General features: G+C 42.5%; 1 protein-coding gene across 1 annotated transcript; it reads right to left on the reverse strand.

Moving 5' to 3' along the window:
• Nucleotides 1-15,896: 15,896 nt before the first annotated feature.
• On the reverse strand, nt 15,897-16,442 carry LOC111871066 (ganglioside GM2 activator). Its single transcript, XM_023863836.2, has 2 exons — nt 16,243-16,442; nt 15,897-16,157 (listed from the first exon to the last, which is right to left on the reverse strand). Exons 1-2 carry the CDS (start codon nt 16,402-16,404, stop codon nt 15,996-15,998), a joined length of 324 nt encoding a protein of 107 aa, XP_023719604.1. The 5' UTR covers nt 16,405-16,442; the 3' UTR covers nt 15,897-15,995.
• Nucleotides 16,443-16,841: the final 399 nt, after the last annotated feature.

Raw genomic sequence — 16,841 nt, forward strand, 5'->3', positions numbered from 1 at the left:
TCTCCCTCCCACACAATATATTTATCACACAAATTCCAGTGTTGGAACATCCACTATTCTGAAGAAAGTCGTCTTCTGGGTTTTGGCGCCGTGTATTCTTCGTTTTTGCCGACGTTTCGGAGGAACGTATCGCCTCCATCTTCAGAGCAGGTGAATGGCTTGTGAATGCAGAGAGCAGTAGCTCCACTATTCTGGTTTTCGCCTGATATATCCTTGCGTTACGTTTTTCATTCTTCCAGAGGTAACAATGTTTTTAATGTGTCACTTTGAATCGCTTGAATATATTCAGATTAATGCGAAGACAACACAAAATTGTTCTATTGGAACTTATTTTTTGCGTTGTTTCCAGTTCTACGAGAAACTTGTGCTGCATATAATAATTTAGAAGGCTAGTAATTTGAAGATAAAGATACTCACTAAATTTTAGTGGCTAGTTTGTCTGGGTGGCCTTATCAATAGCTAAGAAAATTCATGTATACAGCCAAGAAATCATATATCGGTAAGTAGTGGGGACCGATTATTTTTATTATTTTTAGATTATATTTGAAAGATTCTTGTAAAATCCGAAGAAAACCACAAATACTTTTATTATTCCCAAACAAAAAATAATTTTATTGTTACAAAAGTAAAGAAAAGCGGTCAGGACATCTCATCAAAATACCTTAAATATACAAATGTAATCAAATTGAAACAGCAAAATCATTAAATGGGGCGAGGGGAAAACCAGAAAAGGCAGGATGAAATTCAAAACCAGTGAAACAACTGTGTTAAGGAAAATTATATATGGAAGAAAAATGTTTGATATCCTGTTGACGTGGTAAGTAATGTGACCAACAAAAAGAAGCCTGTAAGTGGAAGAAGCAAAAGGCGAAGTAGAACAATCGATACAGTTTGCTCAGGCAGAAGTCTCTCTTTGCATTGATCTCTTTTGTTTTGTTTCTGGCATCAAACGAACGTACTGGGACCGTTCAGCTTAATCCAATTTGACTGCTCTCCCAAGAGTGAGACACGCAATTGATCGAATTTGGCCCGGCCCGGCCCGGCCACTCCACTGCACTCAAAATCTAACACACGGTCGCTTGATCCCAGGCAACACGATTTTTCAGGTACACGTAACAAAATTAGACAAAGTGAAACAGAACTTCAATGCACATATGTTTTTCAAGGAGATTCTTTGCGAATTTGCACATCAAATTGGCCTTGATCTGTGTTTATTTCATACATATACATATATTTATATGTGTCTCGTGTTCATAATTGTCGATATTGTGAGCGTTTGATCAAATAGATAGGTGAATCCATAGAAAATAAATTTTATTATTAATTACGTCCGTAAGGGGGCACGCGGTAGCGTAGTTAGTTGAGGTACTATGCTACAAGCAGGAAAGTCGCAGGTTTAAGTCCCGATGAGGTCGTTGAATTTTTCAATTGACCTAATCCTTCCAGCCCCGCTATGGCCCTGTGGTCAACTCAGCCTCTAACAGAAATGAGTACCAGAAATCTTCGTGGGAGGGGGGGTAAAGAGCGGCCGGCGCGTAAATCTGACAACCTCGCCACCATCTATGAGCCGATTGTCTAGAAAATGTGGGAACCTCAAAGCCTCAAGACCCTATGGGCCTCCACGGCCTGTTACAGGGATAGCTTTACTTACTTACTTAGGTGCATATATTTTTAAGAAATTATTTAAGAGAGGGTCGTGTTTGAGGGAAGACATGAAGCTATGTTTAGGTCTAGTATAAAGTACGAAGGTTTCATATTGCACCAATACGGAACGATATTAAATTCAACGAACAAACTTTAACACCTCAGTACCACATTGCAGACTGCAGCCATCTGCTCACGCTTGTTTCTCGCTCGCGAATTTTTATACCCTGAAGATGGTTGCGATATGTTCCTCCGAAACGTCGGTTTACACAATATCTACACGAACCCATCACATCCCAGAAGACGACATTCTTCAACATTCACCATCCAGGTTTAAAAGCCGAAATATAGAGGCAACGGTAAATGTGGAAGAAATTTAACGAGTAAATCCAGAAAAGGCCCGAGAACGTATTGACAAAAAAAAAATGTTTTATTTATTCTTCGTGTAAAGCGGAACAAGCGGTACTAATGAGTAACAAGTAAAGTGATTTTCCATCTTATTGGGAATTGCGCCATGTAGGCGCGACGTGTAGGGGAGAATTGGCTGAAAATCGAAGCCTCCTGAGCTTCTGAACTAGGGGGTCGAGACTGGCCCAATATCTTTACGCATGGACCTCCATGCTCTGGGGAAATTGCTCTATATCCGTTGGCTAAGAAACTCGCTGTGTCCCAGAGGCAGTCTTTATATTGCAGCATAGAGGAAAATTCCCTCTATGACTGGAATCGAAACCTCGCCTTCTGATCCACAGCCAGTCACCTTATTCATTGAGCTATTTCGGTTAAGTATTTATCTTCAAAACGTTTTTCTCTTGCAATGATGGACGACAGACTGGACTATCCATGTTCGTTCCTCGAAGGCACTGAGTTCTTTTTCTTGGGTGTGCGTGAAGCTAAAGGTTTCCTTCCTCCTAGTCCCACAGATCTGGCATGCACGTAGATTTATGTCTGAGCCTTTCATATGCACAAATGGCATGTTGCATTGACAAGAGATAACCTGACCTTGAAAGCTTCGCAACTGATATGATAAATATGAAATTTGAAGAAGTTATGAAATGCGAACGGTGAAGCAGATAAAGCCCTGAAGACGGTCACAGCAAGAAGCCTTAAAAAGTAAGCCATCTGAAATCAGCTAAATTCAGTTCCCACTACTTAAACATATATATAATATCAATCTTAATATTATAGTACCATCTTCGTCTTGACTACTGCAGTGCCAATTTCCCAGTTAGTTCTTTCACCAAATTAACATAGTTTCTATGCATTAAAACGTATAGATTCTTTACCAAAACCGTCACAACACAACTAATATCAAGGTCAGTGCCTAGTTTTGGCTCTGCTACCTGTTTCGGCTATTAAAAGCCATCATCAAGCAAATACATGGTTAACATATATACAACCACTGAACTGCAGTACTAGTAAAATTGGATACAATATTATTAATTATATAAAAAATACTTGACGTAAAAATACAATAAATTAGATTATATAAAACAAAAGAATAAAATTCTTCGATTGATGCTTTACATCATCGAGTCAGTCGTTGGTTTTGTGATTTTGTTGCGTTCCCATGGACAAATTGGAGTAGTCTATATTTTGTGTATATATAATTAACTGTTATTGGAGGCTCGTGATGTAGAGGTAGTAATATTAATGTTAATCTGAAAATGATACGGAAGTAATAGAATTAAATTTTGTTATAATCAATAATTGATTTTGGTATTGAAGGTATAGTGTATTATTTACTTACTATTTAGTCGGTGCCCGGTGCCTCACCTTATGAGGTGACGGTTTTAATAAAGAAGTTGTATATTATAACACAACAGGATGCATCAAATGAAGATCATCAGAACGTATTCGTGTCTTCCGTCGGAGCGGCGTTTCCACCGGTCACGGTTTAACCACGCCAAAATATGACATGAAATGTATAATGCTCCAAGTTCATTTCTTCCCGTATATGTTGTAACGTTTAGTAACTTTACTATCCAAAGATCGCGAGAAGTGACATGCATTGCTCGGTGACGGCCGGTAAACATGTCAACGATATCCGGGCTGTAGCTAGGCAACCGCCCATAACGACGATAGAGGGATAGATGGAGGCGGTGTTTTCTGTTGGGTCTGCCCCGAAGCTATGTAGGAAGTACCAGGCCGGCTGAGTGCAGATCCGTGCAAAGACGAGGTCGAAAATCTCCACCATAGCCCTGCGAGCCGTAGAAGGCGACGAAAAGCGAACCCGGTGCCTGGGGGTATAACCGGGCCACCCTGTTCCTGGGGGATATAAATACGGGAACCTGGCCCTCCAGATTGGGAGAATCTCGAATCTGAGACAGTAAAATTTGGTCATGAGTCCTGCTGGACTCGGACATGAGAATGACTGCGCTGTCGAGGGCCAGCAGCAATTGTAAACGATAGACTCATCCTCTCATGAGAGAGGATGTTACATAAGGACTATAACCGCAAGTGTTCAGTTGGAAAAAATAAAATTACTGGTCGTGAGTTTCAATGGGCTTGTCGCCTAGATGAACTGATTGGCGTTAAACCGTCAGACGTGACGTAACTCTTCTGACTCTGACTCTGAGTGCAGCTTAGTTGGAAGTGAAGTGAAGCGAAGCAGCTCTTGAAACTTCAGTGGTATAATTTATACGCATCACTTTACTCTAACGAAGTCAGACATCTGAATTTGTAGCAACAAAAATTCGTGTGTCGCACTCAGAGTTTTCTAAAGGCTACTCTGAAACTGGTAATTAAAGAACTTAATTTGGCGAATTAAGTAAACCACTACTTGATTCAAGTCGTAGAGAGGAAGTCACTTTTATGCCACTCATGCATCTCTTCCCTTTCTTCTTTTCATCTCGCGCATGTAAGAACTCCATTTATAACGGCCGCCAACACCTCACGATACTCATCTGTTTCCGCTTGCAGCGCCATTGTTTTAATATACAGCACACGCGGAATATCTTGCTTGGGTTTCCCTACACACGGCAGACTTGAGAATTGTGCTTACTCCAATTAAATAATATAAAGCTAATATTTAGTTTTTGTTTCCTTCTGGAGTGTAGTGCCATCTATTGTAATTAACCGCTTTCCTAAACTTTAATATTATGCAGTATTTTACGTCACAGTGGTTCATATCCCGTCCGACGTTGTTTCCAATATTACACGTATTTCTTCTCTCGTGGATTTCCCTGTTCTCAGAGATTCAGTGTCAGACTAATCACTTTAGGAAACTTTCCTTTGAAAGGAGAAGGATTATGACGTCATATCAACGAGCTGTAAGTGTGTGTGTCCCCTTGAAGTACGTAAAATACTACATAAAATCCAGTGACATATTTTTATAAAACTTGTAGCGAATATTGTACAGAGCCTATCAAACAATTTTATTTACCGTCAATAATACCGACATGTAGGAGCCGGGATAGCGCAGATGGTATAGCGACTGACTACGGACTGGACGACCTTGGGGTCGGGGTTCGAGTCCCGGTGGGGTCAAGAATTTTCTCTTCTCCACGTCTTCCAGATCGGCTCTGGGACCCACACAGCCTCCTATCCAATGGGGACCAAGGGCTCTTTCCCGGGGTTCAAGCGGCAGGAAGTGAAACTGACCACTCAGCTCCAAATAATGCCAAGGTCAAGAAAACTTGGATCTATACATCCACGCCCCCATACGTCTTCATGGCGTAGTGCTTAATTAGTTGAGTACAGGGAAACATTTACCCTTTTTAATGCCGACATGCTACCAGTGGGAAGTTATTGTGCCATTAAAGCGCCGTTTTGCGTCTTGAAATCGTATGTCACCAGTCGAAAACTCAGTCTACAGCCACTGGCTCACGCTGGTTCATCGCTCGCGGATTATTCTATCCTGAAGATGGAGGCGATATGTTTCTCCGAAACGTCTGTTTACACTAGATCTACGGCGCAACATCTGAGAACGCGGCATTCTTCATAGTCAACGCCATGGAAAACTGAAGCCTTACATATCTTTCCTCCTAACTTTCCGATCTATATGCATAGGCTAGGAAGATCTATAAATTAATAATTACGCGGTTTTATGATACATTTCTCTACGTAATATTCCCTATTACGTCTTCCGACTGCCTATATCAAGTCTGTCTTATATAACTCAAAGTTTGCACCGTCGCCATATTTGCATTTATTAGCATGAATTAGATATTTCGCGTAGAAGTTGCAAATACGTTTATGACTGTTCTCTATGAGATATTTCACGTTCGTAATTCCATTGGTTCATAAATTGTCGTCATTAAACTGGAAACTGTGTAGGGCATACACATTTACCGGGGCCTCCACAGTACTGTTTGATATTCCGCGAACCGTTGCCTTGCATAAGATTCATATTTTGAGGAGACCTATTACTAAACAAACTTCAGGATCATATACAAAATGACTCCAGTGAGCCTTCTCAGAAATTCGCACCGCCGCCCATTCGTGGCAGCAAACTGAGAAGTACGCAGGCGGAATGAACTCAGGTGGCATGACATTCATACAAGAGTGTACGGAGATGCGTCTATTGATTAAAAATTACTAGAATAATAAATGAAGCAGGAAATGGGAATGATAAGCTGAGTTGTCCCTGTGCTTAACTAATTAAGCACTACGCTATGAAGACGTATGGGGGAGTAGATGTATAGATCCACATTTTCTTCACCTCAGCACTAGTTGGAGATGAGTGGTCAGCTTCACGCCTTGGCCGCTTTACCCCTGGGGAAAGAGCCCCCTGTGTGGACCCCAGAGCCACTCTGGACGGCGTGGAGAAGAGTAAATTCTTGCCCCTACCGGGACTCGAACTCGTCCAGTCCGTAACCAGTCGCTGTACCGACTACGCTACGCCGGCCCCCATGAGCCTCTGTTAGCTTATAAAATATGAATAGTGCACAGAAATGGGGAGAATTTGGAGCAAACTGCGTGTCCACATCCCAAGATGCTGATAAATAGGTAAGTGAAGAAGTGAACGCTATCACTTCCACATGTCCCATCGACTACGGAAATATTTATTTCCTCCCCCCACCCCCAAGTGTTGACTATTGTTACTGTAAGAGTGGCATAAGAACATTTTAGCTGTCTATATACAGAAATAAACAGATGGTCGCTTCTGTCTACTCTTAAACAGAAATGCGACTCATTGTGTTAAAATACACATGTCGAAAAGTATGAAAATATTTGATATTATTTCGATAATTTTTTGATTGGGGGCACATCTGTCTATCATCGTAGGAACAAAATGTATGCTTTCATGGAAACGATGCGATGGAAGGAATTAACATGGCGGTTCGGTTGTTCCACGGACATCGGGTTCAGTTAATTGCCCCAAGGCCGACTATATTTGCCGGCGTCTTTCGTTGAGTTCCTCAGTATTCCTAGACAGATTCTTGGAAAGCAGATTAAAATAGTTCCAAAGCCCATTTCCCGCATCAATCAAGTCCTGAGGAAGCGAAGTTAAATAAACTAGGGGTAAGGAACGAGTTAAATGAATAAATACGCAAAGGTTTAAGTTATCTCTGTGCTTAACTAATTAAACACTACGCCATGAAGGCGTATGGTGGAGTGGATGTATAGATCCATTTTGTCTTGACCTCAGTAATAGTTGGAGATGAGTGGTCAGATTCACGCCCTGGCCGCTCTACCTCCAGTAGCCATTGCATAGGAGACTGGGTGGACCCCAGATCTGGTCTGAACGACATGGAGAGGAGAATAAATATTCAACCTACCAGGACTTGAACTCCGACCCCTCGGTCGTCCAGTCCGTAGCCAATCGCTATACCGACTGAGCTATCCCGGCTCTTAACCAATCTGTATCGAAGTGAAATATATCCGACAGTGGTTTTTGTAGATCTCCAATCTGTAGATTCAACATGCAGACTGACACAGTCATGTCAGGAATTTGTTGAGACTTTACGCTTCTGTGGAACGTCTCCTGTCCTGTAAAGTTATAGGCTCTTCTCTTTACAGAGTTTATATATATATATACATACATGAGAAGGGACATGAATTAGACAGGAAATCAAGGTAATAACTGGCTTGGGTTCAAACAGGGCACTTCCTGTGAACACAACAGAAGCGCCACGCCTGCTCCTTGCGTTTCATTGGATGAGTAACTTCCCCCCCCNCAGATCCGAACCCACGATCCCGGCTTCCGAGCGAGCGAAGACAGTGCATGCCTTAGACCGCTCTGCTACTGTGACCGGCCGGATGAGTAACTTAGGTAAAGGAAAGTTTCCCCTATGCTTAACTAATTAAGCACGACGCCATGAAGGCGTATATATAGATGTATAGATTCACATTTTCTTGACCTCAGCACTAGCTGGAAGTGAGTGGTTAGCTTGACGGCCCGGTCGCTTTACCCCCCTACCCATTTGATATGAGGCTGGGTGGGTCCTAGAACCGGTCTGGACGAGGTGGAGAAGAGAAAATTCTTGACCCTAACGGGATTCGAACTCCGACCCCTATGTCATCCAGCACTTAGACAGTCACAATACCGACTGACCTATCCTGGCTCCATGAGTACCTCAGAAGTCATAAAGAAATTACCACAGCATGTTAACCTTTAATGCAGTCGTTCTCATGATATTAATTCTGGAATTTGATCATGGAGAGGTTCCATCGCGTCAGCAGGTAACAGGAGACTGCATGGCGGAAAACAGCGTTTAATCATGGTGATTGCCCTGCCTGACCCGCGTCACGAACCTGACGGCTGGCATCCAAGTGCATCTTTATTCTAAGCGCAAAGCCCCAGGTCAGTTTAGGAATTTCAGCTTCACCTCCAGTTCGGGGGGGGGGGAAAGTATTTCCGTCGTTGAAATTTAAATAAATAGTTCGTAAGCGAGCATAAAAATTCAATTCATATTTCAATATCATACTTCAAAAGTTGGCACATATACGGTCAATCAAACCCCTTCTAAAGAATACCGTCTTCTGGGATGTGGCGCCGTGTAGATATTTTGTAAACCGACGTTTCGGAGGATAGTATAGCCTTCATCTTCAGGGTAGAAAAATCCGCGTGCGAGGAACCAGCATGAGCATGTGGCTGCAGTTTGCAGTCGAGCATGACCTTGTACCAGGCACTTAGTTTATAATATAGTTTAGTCGGTCAGAGAGTTACGATACAAAGCAACAATCCCTGAAGTCACAATAGGAATTCATGAGACCAAGTAACAATGCTGAGGAGACTAAACTAACAAATATGAAACCTGGCGTATTTTTATTCCACTGGCTCTACAGCCCTTTTGGATCCTGGCCTCTGATTTTCAGTTTCATGATCATTTTACAGAAGGTATGACTCCTTCGACGGGTGATCTGCTCGTCGCAAGGCCTCTACCTAAACACAGGTCAACACAAACACAGAATTAACACATATCAAGTATTCCTGCTTTGTGTGGGATTCGGACACACGATCCCGGTTTCCGAGCGAGCGAAGACAGTGCATGTCTTAGACCGCTCGGCTACCGTGACCGGCAGTGTATAAGAATAATATATAAGAATTCAGTTCGTACCTCACAGGAAACAGATCCGAACCCACGATCCCGGCTTCCGAGCGAGCGAAGACAGTGCATGCCTTAGACCGCTCGGCTGACCGCCTGAAGTATAGTAAGAATAAATATAAGAATTACATTAGGAATGTTGTTCAAGATTTCAGTGGAATGTAAGATCGCTTTGTCTGGAAATGTTAACTGACTCTTGTGCTCTTCAAATCAGTGCCTGATTCTTAGTATACCTAAGTGTGTTACACTTGTGAAATTCCTTGTACCAGACGTAAGGAATAAAGAAAAAGACATTTTCGGTTGAAGAAACAACACCAAAAATTAATAGTTGCTAAACATGGTCACAATTAGAAAAAAAGCTGTTATCCTTGACATTAGAGACGAAACCTTATAAATGGTCACAAGTATGACTAAACAAGCCTGTTTCTTTGGGAGGAGGGAAGAGTAAAGGCATTGGAGCGTGAAGCTCACCACATACTTTCATCTTGTGTCGATGTTGTATGCAGATATTCACTTCCATTCTCCTGCTACACATTCATGACAAGGCGTGTAGGGGCATAAACAACTCCATCTTTATCTGCAACATTTTATTTCGAAAGAGCACCAAAACATTAAGACAAAAGTGGGGAAAGAAGGAAAACGTAATGATCTACAGCCACGAAGTACTGCAACTGTGGAAACTCCGCCATGTTTCGCTGTGACACCTCGACGTACCGACAGATGGCAGCACTTACACTCGGCCATTATCGTCTCTAATTAGTTGCAAGGAATGTAACAATCGCAACTTCAGTTACGTCGCTCTCCTGTGGGTGTCTGAGGCCTGCTGGCAACTAATCTGTTGCGGAGTTTCATGAATAACAAAGTCATTTAGGCTCGCTTTGCTAGTGAGTAATGATGTCGGTATTTCCATCGCCTGCAAGGAACTCCCCACCGCCAAACAACGTACCGTCAATGGAAATTCTGTGGTTAATTTGAATGGTTTGGAACAAACGTGCATAAGCACAAACTTGTACCAAAGTTCCACTTGCAGGGAGAGATGTCAATTCAAGCGGGTGTATCATTCGTAGGCGAGTTTGGGAACGCGACTTATTAGTTCCCAATTTACCCGCAGAGCTTAGCGAAGGACATACACAAAGACGCAGCAATATCCACGGAAAGGGAAACAGAAGTCATTCCTAGAATCTTAAGATCTCAAAAATTTATCTCTTTACTGTGCCGCGACTGTCGTCCAGTTCAGATAAGCACAAACTAGTTTCATTTTATTGTCATAGTGGGGGGGTGTAATCCAGTTGGGTCCACTCGGCACGGCGGCCACTGATTGGTCTATTGTACCTGCCCTGGGAGATTATGATGATGGAAAATTTGGTGGAATGAAGATTAACAGGGGAAACCAAAGTACTCGGATAAGGCCTGCCCCAGCGCCACTTTGTACATCACAAATCCCGGGCTCGAACCCAGGCCGCCGCGGTGGGAAGCCAACGACTAACGGCTTGAGCTATGGCACGACCTCACAACATAATTTTCTGACATTTATAATGGTCTTCAACTTCTTGCAAGTAGTTTTCTCTTCACGTAGTTAACCCCAACAATTATTTGCTTGTTTCTTGTTTCCCTCACTGATATCACCCGCTCGACTAATTCTATATTTCTTTCATGCAAAACGCTTTACAGCGCTGCAAGTTATGAAGTTCCATGTTTTGTAATTTTGTTATTGATATCTTTTAGGTCCATCTATTCACCACAGAACTTTGTTTTAAAGCATTTTAGATCTTTTTCCCCCACCTCTCATTTCTCAAATGACGACGTATAATCAGATTACGGCATGAGACAAACTTTATCTTCCTGCTAGAAACCCATGGGTTTAGTTCAGATATAAATTGTCTTATATTTTGCGCGTGATTGTGTAGAGAAGAGTTTAGAACAATTTTCTGGGGATCAAGCAGCAGTAATCATCCATATTACTGAACTTTAGTAAGCATTGGCAGTGGAGAAAGTGTTCCTACCTTCGTACCTTTCCATTCTGTTTTTTTTTTTTTTTTTTTTTTTTTGTGGGGGGCCTACTTGGTACATCGGGCACCAATTGGCCTATTGTACCAGCCCCGGATGATAGATGAATATGGGACACTTAGCGGAATAAGAATTGGCTGCAGTGACACTTTGTCCACCACAAATCACACATGATTTAACCTGGGATCGAACTCGGGCCGAGGCAGTTGGAGCTATGGCCGCCGGAGATATGGCGCGACGTACCTATTTCCCTTTGCACCCCTTCTAACCCCATAGCAGAGGAGCTGGAAACCTCTTTGTGCGTTCTTTCCTCTGTCGTTATAAGGAATACGTTTTCAGTTGCAAATGTTTTGTCGGTTTCAATAAGAATAAAGAATATTTATGTTTATGAATTGGTAAGAATGAGTTAAGCATCGACCGTAACCTGTTTCAAGAAATTCTCGCTACGGTAAATTGAAAGCTTCGTTGGAATCTTTTCTTAATTCAGTCATTTCAGGCTTGGCGAATCGGCGTTTATATCAAGTACACAAAACGCTGTAATTTTAATAAACAGAGATCCCTAAGACTTTCACAAATCTGGATCCCCTTCACTTCTTTTTAGAAGGGGATGAGTGATGTTATCATTTGGAGATGAATTGTAATTCCAATTGGAATTCCCCTTGAAGCGGGATGTTTCAGCTTCATTAAAGAAAACGGAGATGCTCACAAAGAGAAATAAATATAAAACTTTTTAATATAACTTAGAGGTCTCTATTAATGTCTTTTTTCATATTCCAGTACACTCGATATTGAAACAAAATTGGAAAAAGTACGCGATAATGATATTGCTTATGCCCTTCCCTGTTATTATGCATTACGTCAACGGAAACTTGGGTTTTGACAAATGTTTTTGAAACCAAAATCAGGTGTGCGCACCGCAGAAGACACCCACCTTCTTTAATACAAATCCAAGGGGAAAATTTGTTCTTCTCTTTCAACAAAAGCCATGATTTCTCAATCTGATAACCGGGACACCAAATCATACATCTTCTTGACCACTTTAACACAAAGTTGGTAATTACGATTAATTATAGCCACATCGCTGATCACCACACTTTACAAATGACTACAGCACAAGGACTAGTGCTCTCAGCTTATTAATCTCCACGAGTCATTTCCTGTTAGCGACTTCTAACAATACAGATTCTTCAACTTCCGTGCTCAAGTCCTATCTGATTGGTGGCTCACGTAAAACATTTGTCGAATTCATAAAATCCCACTGTTACCTCGAGCCAGTTTCATCCTGTTCTATCCTGACATTGGGTGTGTATAAGGCCAGTTTTTATACCAATCTGCTATTCATGTATCTTCCAAATGGTCTCCTCTCTTCAGCTTTCCTAGCTAGAATTTTGTATGCATTTTACAGTTTTCTAGCATGTGATACATATCCCATTCAGCTCGTCTTTTTTCATCGCCTAAACAATTTATTTCAAGAGTAGAAATTATGAAGCAGCCCATTATGCCACTTCCTCCAGTCATTTAGCACTTTATTCTTCTTAGACCGAAATATCTTTCTTAGAACTCTGGTTTCAAACGCCAACTTTCACACCCACGTAAGATAGCGAGTAACATTGAAAAGGTAACGGTCAGCTTTTCCCTGTTCTTAAACACCATGCCACATAGACGCAAATTCTTAGAGACGTCTCGAGAATACACGTATAATAATCTGAACCGAATTGTTGGAAGCATTTCCCAAACTAACTGAATATCATTTCAATATATGCTAAAGGTGAACTTATCTTTGTTACAGGCCATGAAGGCCCATAGGTTTATGAGACGTCGAGGCTCCCACATTTTCTACACAGTCGGCTCACAGATGGCAGTGAGATTCCTGGTACTCATTTATGTTAGAGGCTGAGTAAACCTCAAGGCCATAGTGCGGCTGGTAAGATTAGGTAAATTGGGGAAAAAAAAATCCACTTCATCGGGACTCGAACCATCAACCTTCCGGCTTGCAGCATATTGTCTCATCCAACTACGCTATAGCGTGCCTCCATTTCAATATGTGGTTCAGTAGAAAACCCCTAAAAGCAAAGTCTATTTGGAAGAGCTGGACGTAGATGGAAGGATAATTTTAAAACATCTTAAAGGAGTAGGGTGGGGATGAGTGGCCCTGGATTAATCTAGTTCAGGATAAGGGACGGTAGCGGGCTCTTGTGAATACGGTAATGAACTTTTGGGTTCCACGAAAGGCAGGGGACTTGTTCGCCACTGGGGTGACTATGAGCTAGGCCTTGCCACACAGGGGTTGTTACTTAGTTTCTTACTTAAGTCAGCAGGTCGATTAGGATTTCGCAACTACACACAACATGTTCAGCGTATTCATAAAACTTTCTGAAGTCGAGAGTATAATGTAACAGCTCTTGAGTTACGGGGTAAACTACAGGAGAACTGGTAAGGTATGGAAAAGATTACTTTAGCCTCTGGCTTCGAGATTTGTAGTACTCAAGCTGAAGATAAATGACATAGTGTGAGATGGACCGGAAACATGCATGGCTGGTGGTTTTTTAAGCATAGTTTGGTAACCACACGTGGGAGGTTTCTTGTCGCTTCTCTTTTTATTATTCTCCGCTTCCCCGTTGTCTGTCATTCAGGACACATGACCATAGTTAAAACAAGTGAGCTATGCGCTTTTCTCAGCAGTGACTATGAGCGTTATCGTCTGCTGGGTACCCTGGAGTTCCCCACATCTTCAAGGTAGAGGGTTTCGAAGGAACTTGCTGTCTCCGTTTTCAGGGTAGAAGGGTTTTCTACCCTGTAGATGGTTCCTGCAAAATGGCCGTAAATATCTACTGAACAACATGGCGCCTCATCACAGAAGACAGAGAATTGGTAAGTAATCTTCAAAAGATCTTTTCAATGTATCATGTGTGGTAGCGAGCAGCTTGCTCGATACAAGCATGCCGTCCTTTGTGGAAATGATTTTCATTCCTTCCAGAAGATAGCGACATTGTATGGTGTCCCGCCGCCTGCTCCATCTCCCGGCGAAAAGTCCCACTAACATGAAGAGAGTATTTTAACAAATTTCTCCTTTTGGCAATATTCTATGCCAGACACTTAAATATGTAACACTTTAATATTGTGACGACTTGAACAGAAAAATATATAGCTTTTTAATGTATAAATAGTACATGACTAATGATTTTAAAAGTAAGGAAGTAAATTGAATTAAAATTTTACGGAGTAATGGCAGTACCTACATTGCTGTAAGGTAAAATTGTCCCTGTGCTTAACTAATTAAGCACTACGCCATGAAGGCGTATGGTGGAGTAAATATATTTCTTTTTTTTTCCTTGGCACTACAGCCCCAGTGGGCCTCGCCCTACCTCCATGAACTTCTCCGTTCACTTCGGTTTTTCTAGATCTTACACATTCGGGAGGACTCCTTGGGCGGGTGATCAGCTCGTCGCAAGGCCTCTACCTGTACACAAACACAGAAAAACGCACACAAACATCCATGCCCTGAGTGGGATTCGAACCCAAGATCTCGGCTTCCGAGTAAGCGAAAACAGTGCATGCCTTGGACCGCTCGGCTACCGTGACCGGCTAGTAAATATATAGATCCATATTTTCTTGACCTCGGCACTAGCTGGAAGTGAGTGGTCAGCTTCACGTCCCGGCCTCTTTACCCCCGGGGGAAAGAGCCCCACGTACTCATTAGATAAGAGGCTGGGTGGACCCCAGAGCCGGTAGCCAGTCGCTGTACCTACTGAGCTATCCCGGCTCCCCACCTACACTGCTCTACGGAAATAAAAACTGACTCAAATATCTACACAAGCTAATAAAATGAAATTTCGAAAAATCATCAAGGACATACTCACCTTCGCAAAATAAAAATATCGCTGCAAAGACATTGTACTCAGTTCCTCACGTATGAATGACCCTCACTATATATACCTTGAAGACGAAGTCGATTGTTGCCAGCAAGACCACTGTTGGTCGCTGAATACCGAACAAAAACTAAATCCGTCTGACCGGTATTACCGGTTTCGAGGAAATTAACGCCTGGATCCCAGTGTACAGCTTTCATACTTTATATTTTCGTATAAGTGAAAAGTGATACTTATGCAGTGGCAAATCGCCTCCAGACATACTTGTATACTTATAGATGGCCGTACACGCTGAAACCTGCCGTAAACACATATGAAACATGAACTGGGTAGGTAAAAGAATGTTCCACAATTAAACGGTTGCATTACGAGACAGTTTCACATACACATGGGTATGTATTATGAGTATGAGGGGTGAGCCATGAAAACCGGCCCTTGCACTGTGACCTTCAATGATCTATTGTGCTTTCCCTTTGGATTAACCCTTTATTAATCCTACACTTCAAATGAAATATGGGGGCGTCATAAAAGTCACCTGGTTCCATGAAGAATTGACCCAGGTGACGATATCTTATTAAAGCTACAGCCTCACAATCACATGTGACGTGTGTGACTGATTCATCTTCTTGTAGGCACATTTCACAAATTGGGTCCTCTGTCAGTCCCAGTTTGGAAAGGTGTCCTTTTAGGTGGCAGTGTCCAGTAAGTAATCCTACCGCCCATGTGAGTTGACCTCTGTTTAATTTCAACAGGTCCCTTGTTCTCTTGGCAGAGGGTCCTGATATAAATCCTTTTGCCTGATTGAGTCCGGTTATGGATCCCATTTACACACACATACACACAAGGAACTGGTTGATCTGAAGAGGCAGTCAGTATACACGTGTAGTTAAATTTACGTTTTAGAGTATGGATTACTAAATCACGTTTATTTCAGTGACTGCGTTTTGCATTTACATGTGAGTCTTACAGTGCTAATTGCAGTGATTTACTTTGGGACTGCTTTGAGAGTAAACGAGGCGGTGTAGCAGGCCATTTCGTACTTATTGTGTGTGAACGTCGCTGTGGCCCTGTATTTTCCACTAACGAGGCCTGCCCAGTGGTTGCCATCCGCAGATATTCTCACGTCGCTAGGAATCTTGTACAGCCCCTGCAAGAAATACAATTCGTAATTCAGGCAAACCACCAGACACTGATCTGAACAACAGATAATTAAGTTTAACGAAGTTTCTAACCTTTTCAACAGGACAACGGCAGGGGACACGATCTTGAACAAAGGACGCAGGACATGACGTATCTTCATCGTAGCCATAGTTACACAGGTCCTCGTAGATACAGGATCCAAAATCTCTAATGCAGGGTACTCTCACCCACACCCCAAACACTTGGCGCTCCATCGACACCTTTGCCTATTTCACACAGTACAGTCTGTTTCATGTACATTGCGAATGGAAACATCACTAAAAGGCAAAGCTATCCCTGTAACAGGCCGCGGAGGCCCATAGGGTTATGAGACGTCGAGGCTCCCACATTTTCTAGACAATCAGCTCACAGATGGCAGTGAGGTTGTCAGCCTTACGCGCCGGCCGCGCTTTACCCCCCAGGCAGATTCCTGGTGCTCATTTCTGTTACAGGCTAAGTCGACCCCAGGGCCACACTGCGGCTGGAAGGGTTAGGTCAATTAAGAAATGCACCTCATCGAGACTCGGGCCTGCAACCATCCGGCTTGTAGCGTAGTGCCTTAACCAACTACGCTACATCAGCATACAGGCTAATGCCTTAAGGAGAAGTACAGACACTGTATTAGACGCTAGAAAAGGTTAATCTGGGCCGC

Source organism: Cryptotermes secundus, unplaced genomic scaffold (genome assembly GCF_002891405.2).
Source record: "Cryptotermes secundus unplaced genomic scaffold, Csec_1.0 scaffold73, whole genome shotgun sequence".
NCBI classification, from domain to species: Eukaryota; Metazoa; Arthropoda; class Insecta; order Blattodea; family Kalotermitidae; genus Cryptotermes; species Cryptotermes secundus.

Excerpts from the sequence above, each read along its gene's own strand:
- LOC111871066 (XM_023863836.2), bottom strand. The coding sequence starts at position 16,404 with ATGGAGCGCCAAGTGTTTGGGGTGTGGGTGAGAGTACCCTGCATTAGA. Across the intron at positions 16,158-16,242 it reads GCCGTTGTCCTGTTGAAAAG|GGGCTGTACAAGATTCCTAG; the intron begins GTTAGAAACTTC and ends TATTTCTTGCAG.